This window comes from Pseudophryne corroboree, chromosome 3, assembly GCF_028390025.1.
Source record: "Pseudophryne corroboree isolate aPseCor3 chromosome 3, aPseCor3.hap2, whole genome shotgun sequence".
Taxonomy (NCBI): Eukaryota; Metazoa; Chordata; class Amphibia; order Anura; family Myobatrachidae; genus Pseudophryne; species Pseudophryne corroboree.
Window position 1 is genome coordinate 751787875 of NC_086446.1, and position 24793 is coordinate 751812667.

At 49.5% G+C, this 24793-nt stretch overlaps 1 protein-coding gene across 3 annotated transcripts in view; it reads left to right on the plus strand.

Moving 5' to 3' along the window:
- The window catches only part of ARHGAP19 (Rho GTPase activating protein 19), a 245174-nt gene that overhangs the window by 135539 nt on the left and 84842 nt on the right, over positions 1-24793 (plus strand). For all 3 annotated transcript variants that reach the window (XM_063962353.1, XM_063962351.1, XM_063962352.1), the window contains exon 5: positions 13430-13656. In XM_063962353.1, the coding sequence (XP_063818423.1) occupies positions 13430-13656 (227 nt within the window). The remainder of the gene's footprint in view (positions 1-13429; positions 13657-24793) is intronic.

Genomic DNA, 24793 nt, shown 5'->3' on the forward strand with positions numbered 1-24793 from the left:
GGTTTTTATTTTACAGTGATTCCTGCTGGCAACAGGATCACTGCAGCGAGGGACTGAGGGGAGAAGGAGTCAACTCACCTGCGTGCAGGATGGATTGGCTTCTTGGCTACTGGACATCAAGCTCCAGAGGGACGATCACAGGTACAGCCTGGATGGTCACCGGAGCCGCGCCGCCGGCCCCCTTGCAGATGCTGAAACAAGAAGAGGTCCAGAATCGGCGGCTGAAGACTCCTGCAGTCTTCTAAAGGTAGCGCACAGCACTGCAGCTGTGCGCCATTTTCCTCTCAGCACACTTCACACGCGGTCACTGAGGGTGCAGGGCGCTGGGGGGGGGGCGCCCTGGGAGGCAAATGTAACCTATATAAAGGCTAAAAATACCTCACATATAGCCCCCAGAGGCTATATGGAGATATTTAACCCCTGCCTGATTTCTCTAAATAGCGGGAGACGAGCCCGCCAGAAAAGGGGCGAGGCCTATCTCCTCAGCACACGGCGCCATTTCCTCTCTCAGCTCCGCTGGTCAGGACGGCTCCCAAGTCTCTCCCCTGCACTGCACTACAGAAACAGGGTAAAACAGAGAGGGGGGGGCAAATTTATGGCGATATTTTGATATAACAAAGCAGCTATACAGGGAGCACTTATTATAAGGCTATCCCTGATATATATATAGCGCTTTTGGTGTGTGCTGGCAAACTCTCCCTCTGTCTCCCCAAAGGGCTAGTGGGTCCTGTCTTCGTTAGGAGCATTCCCTGTGTGTCTGCTGTGTGTCGGTACGTGTGTGTCGACATGTTATGAGGACGATATTGGTGTGGAGGCGGAGCAATTGCCAAATATGAGGATGTCACCCCCTAGGGAGTCGACACCAGAATGGATGCCTTTATTTATGGAACTACGGATAGTGTCAACACGCTAAAGCAGTCGTTTGACGACATGAGGCGGCCGGACAATCAATTAGTGCCTGTCCAGGCGACTCAAACACCGTCAGGGGCTGTGAAACGCCCTTTGCCTCAGTCGGTCGACACAGACCCAGACACAGGCACTGACTCCAGTGGTGACGGTGACGAATCAACCGTATTTTCCAGTAGGGCCACACGTTATATGATTTTGGCAATGAAGGAGGCGTTACATTTAGCTGATACTACAGGTACCACTAAACAGGGTATTATGTGGGGTGTGAAAAAACTACCTATAGTTTTTCCTGAATCAGAAGAATTAAATGACGTGTGTAATGAAGCGTGGGTTGCCCCTGATAAAAAGCTGATAATTTCAAAGAAATTATTGGCATTATACCCTTTCCCGCCAGAGGTTAGGGAGCGCTGGGAAACACCTCCTAGGGTGGACAAGGCGCTAACACGCTTATCAAAACAAGTGCGTTACCCTCTCCTGAGACGGCCGCACTTAAAGATCCATCAGATAGGAGGATGGAAAATATCCAAAAAAGTATATACACACATGCAGGTGTTATACTACGACCAGCTGTAGCGACTGCCTGGATGTGCAGTGCTGGGGTAGTTTGGTCAGAGTCCCTGATTGAAAATATTGATACCCTGGACAGGGACAATATTTTACTGTCGTTAGAACAAATAAAGGATGCATTTCTTTATATGCGTGATGCACAGAGGGATATCTGCACACTGGCATCACGGGTAAGTGCTATGTCCATTTCGGCCAGAAGAGCTTTATGGACGCGACAGTGGACAGGCGATGCGGATTCAAAACGGCATATGGAAGTTTTGCCGTATAAAGGGGAGGAGTTATTTGGAGTCGGTCTATCAGATTTGGTGGCCACGGCTACAGCCGGGAAATCCACCTTTCTACCTCAAGTCACTCCCCAACAGAAAAAGGCACCGACTTTTCAACCGCAGCCCTTTCGTTCCTTTAAAAATAAGAGAGCAAAGGGCTATTCATATCTGCCACGAGGCAGAGGTCGAGGGAAGAGACAGCAACACGCAGCTCCTTCCCAGGAACAGAAGCCCTCCCCGGCTTCTACAAAAGCCTCAACATGACGCTGGGGCTTCTCAAGCGGACTCGGGGACGGTGGGCGGTCGTCTCAAAAATTACAGCGCGCAGTGGGCTCACTCGCAGGTAGATCCCTGGATCCTGCAGATAATATCTCAAGGGTACAGGTTGGAATTAGAGACAGATCCACCTCGCCGTTTCCTGAAGTCTGCTTTACCAACGTCCCCCTCCGAAAGGGAGACGGTTTTGGAAGCCATTCACAAGCTGTACTCTCAGCAGGTGATAGTCAAGGTACCTCTTCTACAACAAGGGAAGGGGTATTATTCCACTCTTTTTGTGGTACCGAAGCCGGATGGCTCGGTAAGGCCTATTCTAAATCTGAAGTCCTTGAACCTGTACATAAAGAAGTTCAAGTTCAAGATGGAGTCACTCAGAGCAGTGATAGCGAACCTGGAAGAGGGGGACTTTATGGTATCCTTGGACATCAAGGATGCGTATCTCCACGTTCCAATTTACCCCTCACACCAGGGGTACCTCAGGTTCGTTGTACAAAACTGTCACTATCAGTTTCAGACGCTGCCGTTCGGATTGTCCACGGCACCTCGGGTCTTTACAAAGGTAATGGCCGAGATGATGATTCTTCTTCGAAGAAAAGGCATATTAATTATCCCATACTTGGACGATCTCCTAATAAGGGCAAGGTCCAGAGAACAGCTAGAGATGGGATTAGCACTGTCTCAAGAAGTGCTAAAACAGCACGGGTGGATTCTGAATATTCCAAAATCCCAGTTAATGCCGACAACTCGTCTGCTGTTCCTAGGGATGATTCTGGACACGGTTCAGAAAAAGGTTTTTCTCCCGGAGGAAAAAGCCAAGGAGTTATCCGAGCTTGTCAGGAACCTCCTAAAACCAGGAAAGGTGTCTGTACATCAATGCACAAGAGTCCTGGGAAAAATGGTGGCTTCTTACGAAGCAATTCCATTCGGCAGATTCCACGCAAGAATTTTCCAAAGGGATCTGTTGGACAAATGGTCAGGGTCGCATCTTCAGATGCACCTACGGATAACCCTGTCTCCAAGGACAAGGGTGTCTCTTCTGTGGTGGTTGCAGAGTCCTCATCTATTGGAGGGCCGCAGATTCGGCATACAGGATTGGATCCTGGTGACCACGGACGCCAGCCTGAGAGGCTGGGGAGCAGTCACACAAGGAAGAAACTTCCAGGGAGTATGGACGAGCCTGGAAACGTCTCTTCACATAAACATTCTGGAACTAAGAGCAATATACAATGCTCTAAGCCAGGCAGAACCTCTGCTTCAGGGAAAACCGGTGTTGATCCAGTCGGACAACATCACGGCAGTCGCCCATGTGAACAGACAGGGCGGCACAAGAAGCAGGAGTGCAATGGCAGAAGCTGCAAGGATTCTTCGCTGGGCAGAGAATCATGTGATAGCACTGTCAGCAGTGTTCATCCCGGGAGTGGACAACTGGGAAGCAGACTTCCTCAGCAGACACGATCTTCACCCGGGGGAGTGGGGACTTCATCCAGAAGTCTTCCACATGCTGGTAACCCGTTGGGAAAGACCAATGGTGGACATGATGGCGTCTCGCCTCAACAAAAAACTGGACAGGTATTGCGCCAGGTCAAGAGATCCGCAGGCAATAGCTGTGGACGCGCTGGTAACGCCTTGGGTGTACCAGTCGGTGTATGTGTTTCCTCCTCTGCCTCTCATACCAAAAGTATTGAGAATTATACGGCAAAGAGGCGTAAGAACGATACTAGTGGTTCCGGATTGGCCAAGAAGGACTTGGTACCCGGAACTTCAAGAGATGATCACGGAAGATCCGTGGCCTCTACCTCTAAGGAGGGACTTGCTTCAGCAGGGTCCCTGTCTGTTTCAAGACTTACCGCGGCTGCGTTTGACGGCATGGCGGTTGAACGCCGGATCCTAAAGGAAAAAGGCATGCCGGAAGAAGTCATTCCTACTTTGATTAAAGCAAGGAAGGAAGTAACCGTGCAACATTATCACCGAATTTGGCGAAAATATGTTGCGTGGTGCGAAGATCGGAGTGCTCCGACGGAGGAATTTCAACTGGGTCGATTCCTACATTTCCTGCAATCAGGATTGTCTATGGGTCTCAAATTGGGATCTATTAAGGTTCAAATTTCGGCCCTGTCGATTTTCTTTCAAAAAGAATTGGCTTCAGTCCCTGAAGTCCAGACCTTTAAGGGAGTGCTGCATATACAGCCTCCTGTGGTGCCTCCAGTGGCACCGTGGGATCTCAATGTGGTTTTGGACTTTCTAAAATCTCATTGGTTTGAACCACTAAAAAAGGTGGATTTGAAATATCTCACTTGGAAAGTGACCATGCTTCTAGCCCTGGCTTCTGCCAGGAGAGTATCAGAATTGGCAGCTTTATCTTACAAAAGCCCATATCTGATTTTCCATTCGGACAGGGCAGAACTGCGGACTCGTCCGCATTTTCTCCCTAAGGTGGTGTCAGCATTTCATCTGAACCAGCCTATTGTAGTGCCTGCGGCTACAAGTGACTTGGAGGACTCCAAGTTACTGGACGTTGTCAGAGCATTAAAAATATATATTGCAAGGACAGCTGGAGTCAGAAAATCTGACTCGTTGTTTATATTGTATGCACCCAACAAGATGGGTGCTCCTGCGTCTAAGCAGACGATTGCTCGTTGGATCTGTAGCACAATCCAACTTGCACATTCTGTGGCAGGCCTGCCACAGCCTAAATCTGTAAAGGCCCACTCCACAAGGAAGGTGGGCTCATCTTGGGCGGCTGCCCGAGGGGTCTCGGCATTACAACTTTGCCGAGCAGCTACGTGGTCAGGGGAGAACACGTTTGTAAAATTTTACAAATTTGATACTCTGGCTAAGGAGGACCTGGAGTTCTCTCATTCGGTGCTGCAGAGTCATCCGCACTCTCCCGCCCGTTTGGGAGCTTTGGTATAATCCCCATGGTCCTTTCAGGAACCCCAGCATCCACTAGGACGATAGAGAAAATAAGATTTTACTTACCGATAAATCTATTTCTCGGAGTCCGTAGTGGATGCTGGGCGCCCATCCCAAGTGCGGATTATCTGCATAAATTGTACATAGTTATTGTTAACTAATTCGGGTTATTGTTGAAGGAAGCCATCTTTCAGAGGCTCCGCTGTTATCATACTGTTAACTGGGTTTAGATCACAGGTTGTACGGTGTGATTGGTGTGGCTGGTATGAGTCTTACCCGGGATTCAAAATCCTCCCTTATTGTGTACGCTCGTCCGGGCACAGTACCTAACTGGAGTCTGGAGGAGGGTCATAGGGGGAGGAGCCAGTGCACACCACCTGATCTGGAAAAGCTTTACTTTTTGTGCCCTGTCTCCTGCGGAGCCGCTATTCCCCATGGTCCTTTCAGGAACCCCAGCATCCACTACGGACTCCGAGAAATAGATTTATCGGTAAGTAAAATCTTATTTTTATAGAGGCTTCTCTATTATCATGCTGTTAACTGGGTTCAGATCACAAGTTGTACAGTGTGATTGGTGTGGCTGGTATGAGTCTTACCCGGGATTCAAAATCCTTCCTTATTGTGTACGCTCGTCCGGGCACAGTATCCTAACTGAAGCTTGGAGGAGGGTCATAGGGGGAGGAGCCAGTGCACACCAGGTGATCCTAAAGCTTTCTTTAGATGTGCCCTGTCTCCTGCGGAGCCGCTATTCCCCATGGTCCTTACGTAGTTCCCAGCATCCACTACGGACTACGAGAAATAGAATTATCGGTAAGTAAATTCTTATTATATTATATATATATATATATATATATATATATATATATATATATATATATATATATATATATATATACACACACACTCTTTCCAGACACTTATCTAATAAAGTCTGGCTGGCCGAAGCTGTAGCAGCTCATTCTTCTGCTGCAGCATGGTCCAGTCTAGCTCCGCCCCTTATTACCATCTAGCACCGACCCCTTTGGCTCCCTCCCGGCCACTGAATGTCACACAGGGGAGAGGAGCTTTTGTGCTGCCGGCGCCGAGGGGGAGAGGAGGTTTTGTGCTGCCGGCACCGCTGCATGTGTGGCAGCAGCAGGGAAAGCAGCAGCAGCTCAGCACAGGGATGCAGAGCAGGGAGAACGTCTCTCCTTCCTGGTGCCTCCCTGCACTGCATCCCTTTGCTGAGCGGCTAGCGCCAGGCCTGTGTGCAGTGTCACTGACACTGCACAGCACTCTCACCTTTTACATTGTTTCAGCCAGTCACTCAGTTCTGCCAGCCAGTCACTATTGTTAGCGCCAGTGTCCCAACGCGCCGCGTTACAGGGAAGTAGACGCACTAAATAAACTACAGCTCCCAGCAGCCCTTAGCGCCAAAGCATTCCGGCCCTTATGGCTGCTAGGAGCTGTAGTTTATTGAGTGCATCTTCTTCCCTGTAATGCAGCGCGTTGGGACACCGGCGCTAACAATAGTGACTGGCTGCTGTGCGAGTCTCCGGGAGAGCCACTGCCAAAGGGAGGACAGCAGCTTAGCTGCTTCCAGGAGGAGAAGCATTACCCGCCCCTTCCCCATTTGCAGTAACTCCGGGACACATCTGCGGCACTCCCCCTCCAGCACCTGCGGTAGCTCCGGACCCCCTCCCCCACCCGCAGCAACCCCGCAACCGCCCCTCCCGCCACACCACCGCATCCGTCCCTCCCCCACCTGGGGCCACCCCCGCAACTGCTCCTCCCCTACTCGCAGTGGCTTCGGACCAGCACCCACGTACCCTCCCCCTCCTGTGGCACCACCGCAACTCCCCCTCCTGCGGCACCCCAGGATCCCATCCGCATCTTCCCCGCACCCGCCACTCCCCCAACCAAAGCACATACTAGGTGATTCATCAGGCTCTGCGTGCGCTGTTCACGCCGTTGCAAGGGGCTTTGACCCCTTAACCATTGCATGCCCTTTGTCCGTGCAATATTTAACCACTCACACAATTATGATTGGATGTCATACTCCATATAATAAAAATATTACACGCCGCAAGGGTTAAGGGGGCATAGCCCCATACGACAGTGTGCGCGATGAATCACCTAGTATATGTGTATATATATATATATGTGTATATATATTTCTCTATCGTCCTAGTGGATGCTGGGGTTCCTGAAAGGACCATGGGGAATAGCGGCTCCGCAGGAGACAGGGCACAAAAAGTAAAGCTTTAGGATCAGGTGGTGTGCACTGGCTCCTCCCCCTATGACCCTCCTCCAACCCAGTTAGATTTTGTGCCCGGCCGAGAAGGGTGCAATCTAGGTGGCTCTCCTAAAGAGCTGCTTAGGAAAGTTTAGCTTAGGTTTTTTATTTTACAGTGAGTCCTGCTGGCAACAGGATCACTGCAACGAGGGACTTAGGGGAGAAGAAGTGAACTCACCTGCGTGCAGGATGGATTGGCTTCTTGGCTACTGGACATCAGCTCCAGAGGGACGATCACAGGTACAGCCTGGATGGTCACCGGAGCCTTGCCGCCGGCCCCCTTGCAGATGCTGAAGTAAGAAGAGGTCCAGAATCGGCGGCAGAAGACTCCTCAGTCTTCTAAAGGTAGCGCACAGCACTGCAGCTGTGCGCCATTTTCCTCTCAGCACACTTCACACGGCAGTCACTGAGGGTGCAGGGCGCTGGGAGGGGGGCGCCCTGGGAGGCAAATGAATACCTATTTTGGCTAAAAATACCTCACATATAGCCTCCGGAGGCTATATGGAGATATTTAACCCCTGCCAGAATCCGTTAAGAGCGGGAGACGAGGCCGCCGAAAAAGGGGCGGGGCCTATCTCCTCAGCACACAGCGCCATTTTCCCTCACAGAAAGGCTGGAGGGAAGGCTCCCAGGCTCTCCCCTGCACTGCACTACAGAAACAGGGTTAAAACAGAGAGGGGGGGCACTAAATTGGCGATATGCTTATATATATATTAAGATGCTATAAGGGAAAACACTTATATAAGGTTGTCCCTATATAATTATAGCGTTTTTGGTGTGTGCTGGCAAACTCTCCCTCTGTCTCTCCAAAGGGCTAGTGGGTCCTGTCCTCTATCAGAGCATTCCCTGTGTGTGTGCTGTGTGTCGGTACGTGTGTGTCGACAGGTAGGAGGACGATGTTGGTGAGGAGGCGGAGCAATTGCCTGTAATGGTGATGTCACTCTCTAGGGAGTCGACACCGGAATGGATGGCTTATTTAGGAAATTACGTGATAATGTCAACACGCTGCAAGGTCGGTTGACGACATGAGACGGCCGACAAACAATTAGTACGGTCCAGACGTCTCAAAAACACCGTCAAGGGTTTTAAAACGCCCGTTTACTTTAGTCGGTCGACACAGACACAGACAGGGACACTGAATCCAGTGTCGACGGTGAATAAACAAACGTATTCCTTATTAGGGCCACACGTTAAAGGCAATGAAGGAGGTGTTACGTATTTCTGATACTACAAGTACCACAAAAGAGGGTATTATGTGGGATGTGAAAAAACTACCATAGTTTTTCCTGAATCAGATAAATTAAATAAAGTGTGTGATGATGCGTGGGTTCCCCCCGATAGAAAATTATGGGCGGTATACCCTTTCCCGCCAGAAGTTAGGGCGCGTTGGGAAACACCCCTTAAGGTGGATAAGGCGCTCACACGCTTATCAAAACAAGTGGCGGTACCGTCTATAGATAGGGCCGTCCTCAAGGACCAGCTGACAAGGCTGGAAAATATAATAAAAAGTATATACACACATACTGGTGTTATACTGCGGCCAGCGATCGCCTCAGCCTGGATGTGCAGAGCTAGGGTGGCTTGGTCGGATTCCCTGACTAAAAATATTGATACCCTTGACAGGGACAGTATTTTATTGACTATAGAGCATTTCTATATATGCGAGATGCACAGAGGGATATTTGCACTCTGGCATCATGAATAAACGCGATGTCCATAACTGCCAGAAGATGTTATGGACACGACAGTGGTCAGGTGATGCAGATTCCAAACGGCACAGTATGGCCGTATAAAGGAAGAGGACTTGTTTGGGGTCGGTCCATCGGACCTGGTGGTCACGGCAACTGCTGGAAAATCCACCGTTTTTTACCCTAAGTCACATCTCTGCAGAAAAAGACACCGTCTTTTCAGCCTCAGTCCTCTCGTCCCTATAAGATCATATCTGCCCAGGGATAGAGGAAAGGGAAGAAGACTGCAACAGGCAGCCTATTCCCAGGAACAGAAGCGTTCCACCGCGTCTGACAAGTTCTCAGCATGGCGCTGAGACCGTACAGGACCCCTGGATCCTACATGTAGTATCCCGGGGGTACAGATGGGAATGTCGAGACGTTTCCCCGTCGCAGGCTCCTGAAGTCTGCTTTACCAAGTCTCCCTCCGACAAGGAGGTAGTATGGGAAAAAATTCACAAGCTGTGTTCCCAGCAGGTGACAATTAAATTACCCCTCCTACTACAGAAAAGGGGTATTATTCCACACTATATTGTGGTACTGAAGCCAGAAGGCTAGGTGAGACTTATTCTAAAAAAATTTTTTTGAACACTTACACAGGTTCAAATTAAGATGAAGTCACTCAGAGCAGTGATAACGAACCAGGAAGAAGGGGACTATATAGTGTCCCGGGACATCAGGGATGCTTACCTCTGTGTCCCAAATTTGCCCTTCTCACTAAGGGTACCTCAGGTTCGTGGTGCAGAACTGTCACTATCCGTTTCAGACGCTGCCGTTTGGATTGTCCACGGCACCCCGGGGTCTTTACCAAGGTAATGGCCGAATTGATGATTCTTCTTCGAAGAAAAGGCGTCTTAATTATCCCTTACTTGGACGATCTCCTGATAGGGGCATAGTCCAGGGAACAGTTGGAGGTCGGAGTAGCACTATCTCGGATACTGCTACAATCAGCACGGGTGGATTCTAAATATTCCAAAATCGCAGCTGATCCCGACGACACGTCTGCTGTGCCTAGGGATGATTCTGGACACAGTCCAGAAAAAGGTGTTTCTCCCGGAAGAGAAAGCCAGGGAGTTATCCGAGCAAGTCAGGAACCTCCTAAAAACAGTGCATCATTGCACAAGGGTCCTGGTAAAAATGGTGGCTTCCTACGAAGCAATTCCATTCGGCAGATTTCACGTAAGAACTTTTCAGTGGGATCTGCTGGACAAATGGTCCGGATCGCATCTTCAGATGCATCAGCGGATAACCCAATATCCAAGGACAAGGGTGTCTCTCCTGTGGTGGTTATAGAGTGCTCATCTTCTAGAGGGCCGCAGATTCGGCATTCAAGATTGGATGCTGGTAACCACGGAGCCCAGCCTGAGAGGCTGGGGAGCAGTCACACAAGGGAAAAATTTCCAGGGAGTGTGATCAAGTATGGAGACTTTTCTCCACATAAATATACTGGAGCTAAGGGTAAATTTATAATGCTCTAAGCTTAGCAAGACCTCTGCTTCAAGGTCAGCCGGTATTGATCCAGTGGGAAAAACATCACGGCAGTCGCCCACGTAAACAGACAGGGCGACACAAGAAGCAGGAGGGCAATGGCAGAAACTGCAAGGACTTTTCGCTGGGCGGAAAATCATGTGATAACACTGTCAGCAGTTTTTCATCCCGGGAATGGAAACTGGGAAGCAGACTTCCTCAGCACGACCTCCACCCGGGAGAGTGGAAACTTCATTGAGAAGTTTTTTCCACATGATTGTAAACCGTTGGGAAATACCAAAGGTGGACATGATGGCGTCCCGTCTGAACAAAAAACGGGACAGGTATTGCGCCAGGTCAAGGGACCCTCAGGCAATAGATGTGGACGTTCTGGTAACACCGTGGGTGTACCAGTCGGTGTATGTGTTCCCTCCTCTGATTCTCATACCTAAGGTGCTGAGAATTATAAGACGTAGAGGAGTAAGAACTATACTCATGGCTCCGGATTGGCTAAGAAGGACTTGGTACCCGGAACTTCAAGAGATGCTTACAGAGGTCTTATGGCCTCTGCCGCTAAGAAGGGACTTGCTTCAGCAAGTACCATGTCTGTTCCAAGACTTACCGCAGCTGCGTTTGTCGGCATGGCGATGGAAAGCCGGATCCTAAGGGAAAAAAGGCATTCCGGAAGAGGTCATTCCTACCCTGGTCAAAGCCAGAAAGGAGGTGACCGCACAACATTATCACCACGTGTGGCGAAAATTTGTTGCGTGGTGTGAGGCCAGGAAGGCCCCACAAAGAAATTTCAACTCGGTCGTTTCCTGCATTTCCTGCAAACAGGAGTGTCTATGGGCCTCAAATTGGGGTCCATTAAGGTTCAAATTCGGCCCTGTAAATTTTCTTCCAGAAAGAATTGGCTTCAGTTCCTGAAGTCCAGAAGTTTGTCAAGGGAGTATTGCATATACAAACCCCTTTTTTGTGCCTCCAGTGGCACTGTGGGATCTCAACGTAGTTCTGGGATTTCTCAAATCACATTGGTTTAAAACCAGTCAAATATGTGGATTTGCAGCATCTCACATAAAAAGTGACCATGCTCTTGGCCCTGGCCTGGACCAGGCGAGTGTCAAATTGGTGGTTTTTTCTCAAAAAAGCCCATATCTGTTTGTCCATTCGGACAGGGCAGAGCTGCGGACTCGTCCCCAGTTCTCTCCCTAAGGTGGTGTCAGTGTTTCACCTGAACCAGCTTATTGTGGTGCCTTGCACCTACTAGGGACTTGGAGGACTCCAAGTTGCTAGAAGTTGTCAGGGCCCTGAAAATATATTCCAGGACAGCTGGAGTCAGAAAATCTGACTCGCTGTTTATACTGTATGCACCCAACAAGTTGGGTGCGCCTGCTTCTAAGCAGTCGATTGCTCGTTGGATTTGTAACACAATTCAACTTGCACATTCTGAGGCAGGCCTGCCACAGTCTAAATCGGTTAAGGCCCATTCCACAAGGAAGGTGGGCTCATCTTGGGCGGCTGCCCGAGAGGTCTCGGCATTACAACTCTGCCGAGCAGCTACGTGGTCAGGGGAGAACACGTTTGTAAAATTCTACAAATTTGATATCCTGGCAAAAGAGGACCTGGAGTTCTCTCATTCGGTGCTGCAGAGTCATCCGCACTCTCCCGCCCGTTTGGGAGCTTTGGTATAATCCCCATGGTCCTTTCAGGAACCCCAGCATCCACTAGGACGATAGAGAAAATAAGAATTTACTTACCGATAATTCTATTTCTCGGAGTCCGTAGTGGATGCTGGGCGCCCATCCCAAGTGCGGATTATCTGCAATACTTGTACATAGTTACAAAAATCGGGTTATTATTGTTGTGAGCCATCTTTTCAGAGGCTCCGCTGTTATCATACTGTTAACTGGGTTTAGATCACAAGTTGTACGGTGTGATTGGTGTGGCTGGTATGAGTCTTACACGGGATTCAAAATTCCTCCCTTATTGTGTACGCTCGTCCGGGCACAGTACCTAACTGGCTTGGAGGAGGGTCATAGGGGGAGGAGCCAGTGCACACCACCTGATCCTAAAGCTTTACTTTTTGTGCCCTGTCTCCTGCGGAGCCGCTATTCCCCATGGTCCTTTCAGGAACCCCAGCATCCACTACGGACTCCGAGAAATAGAATTATCGGTAAGTAAATTCTTATTATTTATATATATATATATATATATATATATATATATATATATATATATATATATATATATATCCATCCATCCATCCGGCTTTAACAAGGTTCAGAAGGGAGGCATTCTTCAAAGGAAGAGAAGTATTAGAGCACGAGGACAGGCACTGACCCTTGAGGGAGGTATGTTTAGGGTAAACTTGAGGAAAAATTACTTCAGACAAGGATATCCGTACAAACGGTCCCCCCAAAAAATAATCCGGTTCCAGGTGATTACGGGTCTCCAAGCGCCGGCAGAATAGACACCCTGCACGCGGGTCCAGTGTGACGGCCAAACGGTATTCGTACCCCACAATACGACACTTACCAATGCTCCCTTGCCCCCTCTCCACTATACACTGTTGTCTGTATGGACTTGCACAGTGAAGCTTCTAAATGTGTTTATTATATGCGGGTCTCTCCCGTATCTGTAATGCCACCCATCAAATGATACTAATAGCTGATGACCGTAATGAGACGCGTCCTGTGGTTTACAGACTGAAGGAATTGATAAACAATAAGAAAATAAAAAATAATTTTTACTACAGATATTAAGATTGAGCTAAAAAAAAAAATGGGAAAGAAAAAAATGTATAATTGCATAAAATGAACGCTCGTCAATGACTGGTAGACACTGCTAGTTGGTGTATAATTATTGTCGTCAGGGTGTCACTGAGTGTGTCATGTGACCTTGCAGCCTACAGACACTTCTTATTCTAGAGTGAATCAATTAGCATTGTGCGGGCAGATGGAGTGTGAGTAATGGTGATGCACAACAAAACCTACTCATCCATTCTCTTGTATTTATGTATTGCTTCCCAGACCTAATGCTTCTTGACGACAAGGGGAACCGAACAGGGGTGCCAGATAAGGAGCGACAAATCGAGGCCTTGCAGCTCCTCTTCCTGCTCCTCCCATCCCCCAACAGGAACCTTCTCAAACTGCTGTTGGATCTCCTCTACCAGACGGCCAAAAAGCAGGACCGCAACAAGATGTCCGCCCACAATTTGGCTCTGATGTTCGCGCCACATATCATATGGCCTAAGAATGTAAGTGACTCGTGTTCCCAGCTCAGGCAGAAGTGTGTTATGTCGGAGGATTGCTTTCAGCGGGATGTGGTCAATTTACCTACAATCAAAATACCGACACCATTGACGGACAAGGTCATAATACTGACATTTTAAAATATGGACAGGTCAAAAAGTTGACATGCGTTTTTCATGATTTTTTTTTTTTTTTTTTCATTGAAACCAACTTGTTCATACTTTACCATCCTAGTGGACCTGGAGGGGCAGTATAATAGTGTGCCCGAAGCATGGCGAGCGCAGCGGTACATGTATGCAGTGTCCATGCCGACCTATGTCGACATACACACACACACACACACACAAATGAAAACCCATGTCGACTTTTTGACCTGTCAACATTTTAAATGTCTGGATTTTGACCCTGTCGGGATTTTGATTGTAGGTATTTCATACTAAACCCATTTCAGCAGGCAGGTTGTAATTCTGCTAAATGCCAGCAGCTGCGTTTCTGGCAGGTTGGTTATTGGTGCAGCTGTTCCCATCTCTTGGCTGCTAAGTGGTCATTTGCATAATGTAGAAGTAAAACTTAGTAATTTGTATCATCTCTAGGATGGTACCGTCAAGTATGATACGTCTCATACACTTAGTCTTGGCAGCTAATGAATTGGGTACATTCTGAGTGCAAATTGAATTCTGAAACCTACAGCAGCTATTTGGGATTTATACATGGTTATATACTCTAAATGGCTAAGCCTCTGCCTAATAACTGTGCATTAATATCCTAGGTGGCTGTGTGTGACAGACATTTAATAGCTACGTCCCTGAAAATAAGAACTTACTTACCGATAATTCTATTTCTCGTAGTCCGTAGTGGATGCTGGGGACTCCGAAAGGACCATGGGGAATAGCGGCTCCGCAGGAGACTGGGCACAAAGTAAAAGCTTTAGGACTAGCTGGTGTGCACTGGCTCCTCCCCCCATGACCCTCCTCCAAGCCTCAGTTAGGATACTGTGCCCGGACGAGCGTACACAATAAGGAAGGATTTTGAATCCCGGGTAAGACTCATTACCAGCCACACAAATCACATCGTACAACTTGTGATCTGAACCCAGTTTAACAGCATGATAACAGAAGGAGCCTCTGAAAAGATGGCTCACAACAACAATAACCCGATTTTTGTAACAATAACTATGTACAAGTAATGCAGACAATCCGCACTTGGGATGGGCGCCCAGCATCCACTACGGACTATGAGAAATAGAATTATCGGTAAGTAAATTCTTATTTTCTCCAACGTCCTAGTGGATGCTGGGGACTCCGAAAGGACCATGGGGATTATACCAAAGCTCCCAAACGGGCGGGAGAGTGCGGATGACTCTGCAGCACCGAATGAGAGAACTCCAGGTCCTCCTCAGCCAGGGTATCAAATTTGTAGAATTTAGCAAACGTGTTTGCCCCTGACCAAGTAGCTGCTCGGCAAAGTTGTAAAGCAGAGACCCCTCGGGCAGCCGCCCAAGATGAGCCCACTTTCCGTGTGGAATGGTCTTTTACAGATTTTGGCTGTGGCAGGCCTGCCACAGAATGTGCAAGCTGAATTGTACTGCAAATCCAACGAGCAATCGTCTGCTTAAAAGCAGGAGCACCCAGCTTGTTGGGTGCATACAGGATAAACAGCGAGTCAGATTTTCTGACTCCAGCCGTCCTGGAAACATATATTTTCAGGGCCCTGACTACGTCCAGCAACTTGGAATCCTCCAAGTCCCTAGTAGCCGCAGGCACCACAATAGGTTGGTTTAAGTGAAATGCTGAAAACACCTTAGGGAGAAATTGAGGACGAGTCCTCAATTCCGCCCTGTCCGAATGGAAAATCAGATAAGGGCTTTTACAGGATAAAGCCGCCAATTCTGACACGCGCCTGGCCCAGGCCAGGGCCAACAGCATGACCACTTTCCATGTGAGATATTTTAACTCCACAGATTTAAGTGGTTCAAACCAATGTGACTTTTGGAATCCAAAAAAAAAACTACATTGAGATCCCAAGTGCCACTGGAGGCACAAAAGGAGGCTGTATATGCAGTACCCCTTTTACAAACGTCTGAACTTCAGGGACTGAAGCTAGTTCTTGTTGGAAGAAAATTGACAGGGCCGAAATTTGAACCTTAATGGACCCCAATTTCAGGCCCATAGACACTCCTGTTTGCAGGAAATGTAGGAATCGACCCAGTCGAATTTCCACCGTCGGGCATTACTGGCCTCGCACCACGCAACATATTTTCGCCAATTGCGGTGATAATGTTTTTGCGGTTACATCCTTCCTGGCTTTGATCAGGATAGGGATGACTTCATCCGGAATGCCCTTTTTCCTTCAGGATCCGGCGTTCAACCGCCATGCCGTCAAACGCAGCCGCGGTAAGTCTTTGAACAGACAGGGTCCTTGCTGGAGCAGGTCCCTTCTTAGAGGTAGAGGCCACGGGTCCTCCGTGAGCATCTCTTGAAGTTCCGGTTACCAAGTCCTTCTTGGCCAATCCGGAGCCACGAATATAGTGCTTACTCCTCACCATCTTATCAATCTCAGTACCTTGGGTATGAGAGGCAGAGGAGGAAACACATACCCTGACTGGTACACCCACGGTGTTACCAGAGCGTCTACAGCTATTGCCTGAGGGTCCCTGGACCTGGCGCAATACCTGTCGAGTTTTTCCCAACGGTTTATAATCCTGTGGAAGACTTCTGGGTGAAGTCCCCACTCTCGCCGGGTGGAGGTCGTGCTGAGGAAGTCTGCTTCCCAGTTGTCCACTCCCGGAATGAATACTGCTGACAGTGCTATCCCATGATTTTCCGCCTAGCGAAGAATCCTTGCAGCTTCTGTCATTGCCCTTCTGCTTCTTGTGCCACCCTGTCTGTTTACGTGGGTGACTGCCGTGATGTTGTCCGACTGGATCAACACCGGCCCTCCTTGAAGCAAAGGTCTTGCTAAGCTTAGAGCATTGTAAATGTCCCTTAGCTTCAGGATATTTATGTGAAGTGATGTCTCCAGGCTTGACCATAAGTCCTGGATATTCCTTCCCTGTGTGACTGCTCCCCAGCCTCGCAGGCTGGCATCCGTGGTTACCAGGACCCAGTCCTGAATGACGAATCTGCGGCCCTCTAGAAGATGAGCACTCTGCAACCACCACAGGAGGGACACCCTTGTCCTTGGTGACAGGGTTATCCGCTGATGCATCTGAAGATGCGACCCGGACCATTTGTCCAGCAGGTCCCACTGGAAAGTTCTTGCGTGGAATCTGCCAAATGGGATTGCTTCGTAGGAAGCCCCCATTTTACCCAGAACCCTTGTGCATTGATGCACTGAGACTTGGCTCGGTTTGAGGAGGTTCCTGACTAGCTCGGATAACTCCCTGGCTTTCTCCTCCGGGAGAAACACCTTTTTCTGGACTGTGTCCAGGATCATCCCTAGGAACAGAAGACACGTCGACGGAACCAGCTGCGATTTTGGAATATTGAGAATCCAATCGTGCTGCCGCAACACTATCTGAGAGAGTGCTACACCGACCTCCAACTGTTCCCTGGATCTTACCCTTATCAGGGAATCGTCCAAGTAAGGGATAACTAAAATTCCCTTCCTTCGAAGGAACATCATCATTTCGGCCATTACCTTGGTAAAGACCCGGGGTGCCGTGGACCATCCCTACGGCAGCGTCTGAACTGATAGTGACAGTTCTGTACCATAAACCTGAGGTACCCTTGGTGAGAAGGGTAAATTTTGACATGAAGGTAAGCATCCTTGATGTCCCGAGACATCATGTAGTCCCCTTCTTCCAGGTTCGCAATCACTGCTCTGAGTGACTCAATCTTGAATTTGAACCTCTGTATGTAAGTGTTCAAAGATTTTAGAATCGGTCTCACCGAGCCGTCTGGCTTCGGTACCACAATAGTGTGGAATAATACCCCGTTCCCTGTTGCAGGAGGGGTACCTTGATTATCACCTGCTGGGAATACAGCTTGTGAATGGCTTCCAAAACTGCCTCCCTGTCCGAGGGAGACGTCGGTAAAGTCGACTTTTGGAAACGGCGAGGGGGAGACGTCTCGAATTCCAATATGTACCCCTGAGATATTACCTGAAGGATCCAGGGGTCTACTTGCGAGTGAGCCCACTGCGCACTGAAATTCATTGAGAACGGGCCCCCACCGTGCCTGAGCTTGTAAAGCCCTAGCGTCATACTGAGGGCTTGGCAGAGGCTGGAAAGGGTTTCTGTTCCTGGGAACTGGCTGATCTCTGCAGCCTTTTTCCTCTCCCTCTGTCACGAGCAGAAAAGAGGAACCTTTTGTCCGCTTGCCAACAAAGGACTGCGCCTGATAATACGGCGTCTTATTTTGAGAGGCGACCTGGGGTACAAACGTGGATTTCCCAGCTGTTGCCGTGGCCACCAGGTCTAAAAGACCGACCCCAAATGTCCCTTTCAAAGGCAATACTTCCAAATGACGTTTGGAATCCGCATCACCTGACCATTTTACTGGTAGAATTGGACAACGCACTTATACTTGATGCCAGTCGGCAATTATTCCGCTGTGCATCATGCATATATAGAAATGCATCTTTTAAATGCTCTATAGGCAATAATATACTATCCTTATCTAGGATATCAATATTTCCAGTCAGGGAATCCGACCATGCCAACCCAGCACTGCACCTCCAGGCTGAGGCGATAGCTGGTCGCAGTATAACACCAGTATGTGTGTAAATACCTTTTTTTGGATACCCTCCTGCTTTTTATCAGCAGGATCCTTAAGGGCGGCCATCTCATGAGAGGGTAGAGCCCTTGTTCTTACAAGCGTGTGAGCGCCTTATCCCCCCTAGGGGGTGTTTCCCAATGCATCCTAACCTCTGGCGGGAAAGGGTATGCAGCCAATACTTTTTAAGAAATTATTAATTGTTATCGGGGGGAAACCCACGCATCATCACACATTTTATTTCTCAGATTCAGGAAAACTACAGGTAGTTTTTCCCTCACCGAACATAATACCCCTTTTTTGGTGGTACTCGTATTATCAGAAATGTATAAAACATTTTCCATTGTCTCAATCATGTAACGTGTGGCCCTACTGGAAATCACGGTTGTCTCTTCACCGTCGACACAGGAGTCAGTATCCGTGTCGGCGTCTGTATCTGCCATCTGCCTGACGGCCTATGAGACGTCTGGACAGCACAAGCTGAGTAGCCGGCTGTCTCATGTCAACCACTGTTTTTTTATATAGAGCTGACACTGTCACGTAATTTTCAACAGTACATCCACTCAGGTGTCGACCCCCTAGGGGGTGACATCACTGTTACAGACACTCTGCTCCGCTTCCACATCATTTTCCTCCTCATACATGTCGACACACACGTACCGACACCCAGCACACACACAGGGAATGCTCTGATAGAGGACAGGACCCACTTAGCCCTTTGGGGAGACAGAGGGAGAGTTTGCCAGCACACACCAGAGCGCTATATATGTATAGGGACAACCTTACAATAAGTGTCTATCCCTTATAGCTGCTTATATCTGTTATTTTGCCAAATAAGTGCCCCCCTCTCTTTTTTACCCTGTTTCTGTAGTTGCAGGATGCAGGGGAGATTCTGGGAGCCTTCCTACCAGCGGAGCTGTGTGGGAAAAATGGCGCTGTGTGCTGAGGAGATAGGCCCCGCCCCCTTCACGGCGGGCTCTTCTCCCGCTTTTTACTGGAAAACTGGCAGGGGTTAAATACATCCATATAGCCCAGGAGCTATATGTGATGTATTTTTCGCCAACTAAGGTAAATTCATTGCTTCCCAGGACGCCCCCCCCCAGCGTCCTGCACCCTCAGTGACCGGAGTGTGAAGTGTGCTGAGAGCAATGGCGCACAGCTGCAGTGCTGTGCGCTACCTTATGAAGACAGGAAAGTCTTCTGCCGCCGATTTACGGACCTCTTCTTGCTTCAGCATCTGTAAGGGGGCCGGCGGCGCGGCTCCGGGACCCATCCATGGCTGGGCCTGTGATCGTCCCTCTGGAGCTAATGTCCAGTAGCCTAAGAAACCCAATCCACTTTGCACGCAGGTGAGTTCGTTTCTCTCCCCTAAGTCCCTCGATGCAGTGAGCCTGTTGCCAGCAGGTCTCACTGAAAATAAAAAACCTATTTAAACTTTTACTCTAAGCAGCTCAGGAGAGCCACCTAGATTGCACCCTTCTCGTTCGGGCACAAAATCTAACTGAGGCTTGGAGGAGGGTCATGGGGGGAGGAGCCAGTGCACACCAGCTAGTCCTAAAGCTTTTACTTTGTGCCCAGTCTCCTGCGGAGCTGCTATTCCCCATGGTCCTTTCGGAGTCCCCAGCATCCACTAGGACGTTAGAGAAATAGAATTGGAATTTGTGTATCTTCTGTTCTAGACTGGACTTGTTTGTTTATGGAATTATTGTCTTCAGTACAGTGGTTCTCAAACTGTGTCTAGCCACGCACATTCTGATACTCTAGGGCAGGGGTTCTCAAACTGTGTGTCTAGCCACGCACATTCTGATACTCTAGGGCAGGGGTTCTCAAACTGTGTGTCTAGCCACGCACATTCTGATACTCTAAGACAGGGGTTCTCACTGTGTGTCTAGCCACGCAAATTCTGATACTCTAGGGCAGGGGTTCTCACTGTGTGTCTAGCCACGCACATTCTGATACTCTAGGGCAGGGGTTCTCACTGTGTGTCTAGCCACGCACATTCTGATACTCTAGGGCAGGGGTTCTCACTGTGTGCCTAGGCGCGCACATTCTGATACTCTAGGGAATGGGTTCTCACTGTGTGCCTAGGCGCGCACATTCTGATACTCTAGGGCAGGGGTTCTCACGGTGTGCCTAGGCGCGCACATTCTGATACTCTAGGGCAGGGGTTCTCACTGTGTGCCTAGGCGCGCACATTCTGATACTCTAGGACAGGGGTTCTCACTGTGTGCCTAGCCACGCACATTCTGATACTCTAGGGAATGGGTTCTCACTGTGTGCCTAGGCGCGCACATTCTGATACTCTAGGGCAGGGGTTCTCACTGTGTGCCTAGGCGTGCACATTCTGATACTCTAGGGCAGGGGTTCTCACTGTGTGTCTAGGCGTGCACATTCTGATACTCTAGGGCAGGGGTTCTCACTGTGTGTCTAGCCACGCACATTCTGATACTCTAGGGCAGGGGTTCTCACGGTGTGCCTAGGCGCGCACATTCTGATACTCTAGGGCAGGGGTTCTCACTGTGTGCCTAGGCGTGCACATTCTGATACTCTAGGGCAGGGGTTCTCACGGTGTGCCTAGGCGTGCACATTCTGATACTCTAGGGCAGGGGTTCTCACTGTGTGCCTAGGCGCGCACATTCTGATACTCTAGGGCAGGGGTTCTCACTGTGTGCCTAGGCGCGCACATTCTGATACTCTAGGGCAGGGGTTCTCACTGTGTGTCTAGGCACGCACATTCTGATACTCTAGGACAGGGGTTCTCACTGTCTGCCTAGGCACGCACATTCTGATACTCTAGGGCAGGGGTTCTCACGGTGTGCCTAGGCGCGCACATTCTGATACTCTAGGGCAGGGGTTCTCACGGTGTGCCTAGGCGTGCACATTCTGATACTCTAGGGCAGGGGTTCTCACGGTGTGCCTAGACACGCACATTCTGATACTCTAGGGCAGGGGTTCTCACTGTGTGCCTAGGCGCGCACATTCTGATACTCTAGGGCAGGGGTTCTCACTGTGTGCCTAGGCGCGCACATTCTGATACTCTAGGGCAGGGGTTCTCACTGTGTGCCTAGGCGTGCACATTCTGATACTCTAGGGCAGGGGTTCTCACGGTGTGCCTAGGCGCGCACATTCTGATACTCTAGGGCAGGGGTTCTCACTGTGTGCCTAGGCGCGCACATTCTGATACTCTAGGGCAGGGGTTCTCACTGTGTGCCTAGGCACGCACATTCTGATACTCTAGGGCAGGGGTTCTCACTGTGTGCCTAGGCGCGCACATTCTGATACTCTAGGGCAGGGGTACTCACGGTGTGCCTAGGCGCGCACATTCTGATACTCTAGGGCAGGGGTTCTCACTGTGTGTCTAGCCACGCACATTCTGATACTCTAGGACAGGGGTTCTCACTGTCTGCCTAGGCACGCACATTCTGATACTCTAGGGCAGGGGTTCTCACTGTGTGCCTAGGCGTGCACATTCTGATACTCTAGGGCAGGGGTTCTCACGGTGTGCCTAGGCACGCACGTTCTGATACTCTAGGGCAGGGGTTCTCACTGTCTGCCTAGGCACGCACGTTCTGATACTCTAGGGCGCTGTGATTCAGAAGAGTTTGGGAACCACTGCTTTAGTGTATAGGGGGTGATTCAGACTTGATCACTGCTGTGGGTTTTTGCACAGCGGGCGATCAGCAGTAGAATGCGCAGGGTGTGGGTTGATGGTGTCTAGTTAGACAATAGACGCCATATGTTAGACAGGTTGACAGGGTCAAAAGGTCGACATGAAAATGGTCGACACAAAAAGGTAGACACCATGATTTTTGTGGTTTGTGTGGATAGTTTTGTTATATGGAACCCCCAGTTGTAGAAAGGCATACGCTCTTGTGGCTCGCTGCGCTCGCCACAAGGTTTATAACTAACTCTATGCCGACTTGGATTGAGAACGTATTAAATAGTCCGAAGACATGTTAAATAAAATGAAAAAAAAATATTTTTCTCATACGTCCTAGAGGATGCTGGGGACTCCAAAAGGACCATGGGGTATAGACGGGGTCCGCAGGAGACATGGGCACTTTAAGACATTAAATGGGCGTGAACTGGCTCCTCCCTCTATGCCCCTCCTTCAGACCTCAGTTAGATCCTGTGCCCAGAGGAGACTGGTTGCACACTAGGGGAGCTCTACAGAGTTTCTCTAGAAAAGACTTTTGTTAGGTTTATTATTTTCAGGGAGAACTGCTGGCAACAGTCTCCCTGCTTCGTGGGACTGAGGGGAGAGAAGCAGACCTACTTCTGTGAGTTCAAAGGCTCTGCTTCTTAGGCTACTGGACACCATTAGCTCCAGAGGGTCTGATCACTTGGTGCGCCTAGCTGTTCGTTCCCGGAGCCGCGCCGCCGTCTCCCTCGCAGAGCCTGAAGAGAGAAGCCGGGTGAGTAAAGAAGCAAAGAAGACTTCAAAGGTGGCAGAAGACTTCAGATCTTCCGGAGGTACCGCGCAGCGGTCGCGCTGCGCGCCATTGCTCCCTTACACAAGCGGCACTACATGGGTGCAGGGCGCAGGGGGGGCGCCCTGGGCAGCAATAAAACCTCATATTTAACCTGGCTATATGTATATACATTGCCTAGGCAATGTATAGGGACCCCCGCCAGCATGAAAAAATGCGGGACCGAAGCGCGCCATATAGGGGGCGGGGCTTCCTCAGCTCAAACCAGCGCTATTGTCTCCATAGCACAGCTGCAGAGACGCTGCTCCTGGCCCTTCACTGCTACCACAAGTAACAGGGTGCACAAAACGAGGGGGGCACGGCAGTTTGGTGTTGATTACTATTATTTAAAAAGCGCTTACAGGTCTTGGGCATTGGTTTATTCCTTCAGACCGGTGGGGTGCTGGGTGTGATCTGGCAAACTCCTTTTCTGTCTCTCTGAAGGACCTTACTGTGGGTCTGTCCCCTACAGCCCAGTGTTTGGGGGTGTCAATACGTGTGTGTCGACATGTCTGAAATTGAATGCTTTTCCAAGGAGGAGGCACCACCGACTGCTGATTGGGTAGATATGTGGAAAGTTTTAAATGCAAGTGTGGCTTAATTGCGTAAGATGTTAGACAATTCTGAGTCTCAGAACCAAGCATGGAGACAATCCATGGGTGATGTTTTATCACAGTCTCAGGCCCCCTCAGGGTCTCAGAAACATCCATTTACCCAGGTAGCAGACACAGATACCGACATGGATTCTGACTCCAGTGTCGACTATAATGATGCCAAGTTACATCCTAAAGTGGCTAAGAGTATTCAGTACATGATTGTGGCTATTAAAGATGTGTTGCATATCGCAGAAGACCCCACTGTCCCTGACACAAGGGTCTGTATGTTTAAGGGAAAGAAACCTGAGGTAATGTTTCCTCCCTCTCATGAAGTGAACGCTCTTTTTGAAAAGGCTTGGGAGTCTCCTGACAAGAGACTGCAGATTCCCAGGAGAATTGCTATGGCCTATCCTTTCCCCTAGATTACGGTGGGAATCATCACCCACAGTGGACAAATCCCTGGCGCGTTTGTCCAAGAAGGTGGCGCTACCGTCCCCTGACATGGCAGCCCTTAAGGATCCTGCGGATCGTAAACAGGAAACTACCTTAAAATCTATTTGTTACTACCGGTACGCTACTCAGGCCGGCCGTGGCATCGGCATGGGTGAGTAGCGCTATTGAAAAGTGGGCAGATAACTTGTTATCTGACATAGACACCCTGGATAGGGATAGCGTAGTTTTGACCCTGGGTCACATCAGGGACGCATCGGTTTATCTAAGGGAGGCTGCGAGGGATATTGGCCTCTTGGGATCAAGGGCCAATGCCATGGCAATCTCGGCTAGGAGGCCGTTGTGGACTCATCAATGGAATGGTGATGCTGACTCTAAGAAGGCTATGGAGGCTCTGCCCTACAAAAGTGAATTTTTGTTTGGTGAGGGCCTCGCGGACCTGGTTTCCATAGCTACCGCGGGTAAGTCTTCCTTTTTGTCTTTTGTCCCTACACAGCAAAAGAAAACCCCTCAGTACCAGATGCAGTCCTTTCAGTCGCATAAGTTCAGGAAAGGACGTGGTTCTTCCTTCCTCGCAGCCAGAGGTAAGGGAAGAGGTAAAAGATCCCCGGCTGGGGCAAGCTCTCAGGAACAGAAGTCCTCCCCGGCTTCAACCAAGTCTACCGCATGACGCTGGGGCTCCGCTGCGGGAGTCCGCACCGGTGGGGGCACGTCTTCAACTCTTCAGTCAGGTCTGGGTTCGTTCGGACCTAGATCCTTGGGTGCTGGATATTGTGACCCAAGGATACAAGCTGGAATTCAAAGACGTGCCTCCGCACTGATTTTTCAAATCTGCCTTACCAGTTTCTCTTCCAGAGAGAGAGGTAGTATGTGCTGCAATACAAAAGCGGTGTCAACAGCAAGTCATTGTCA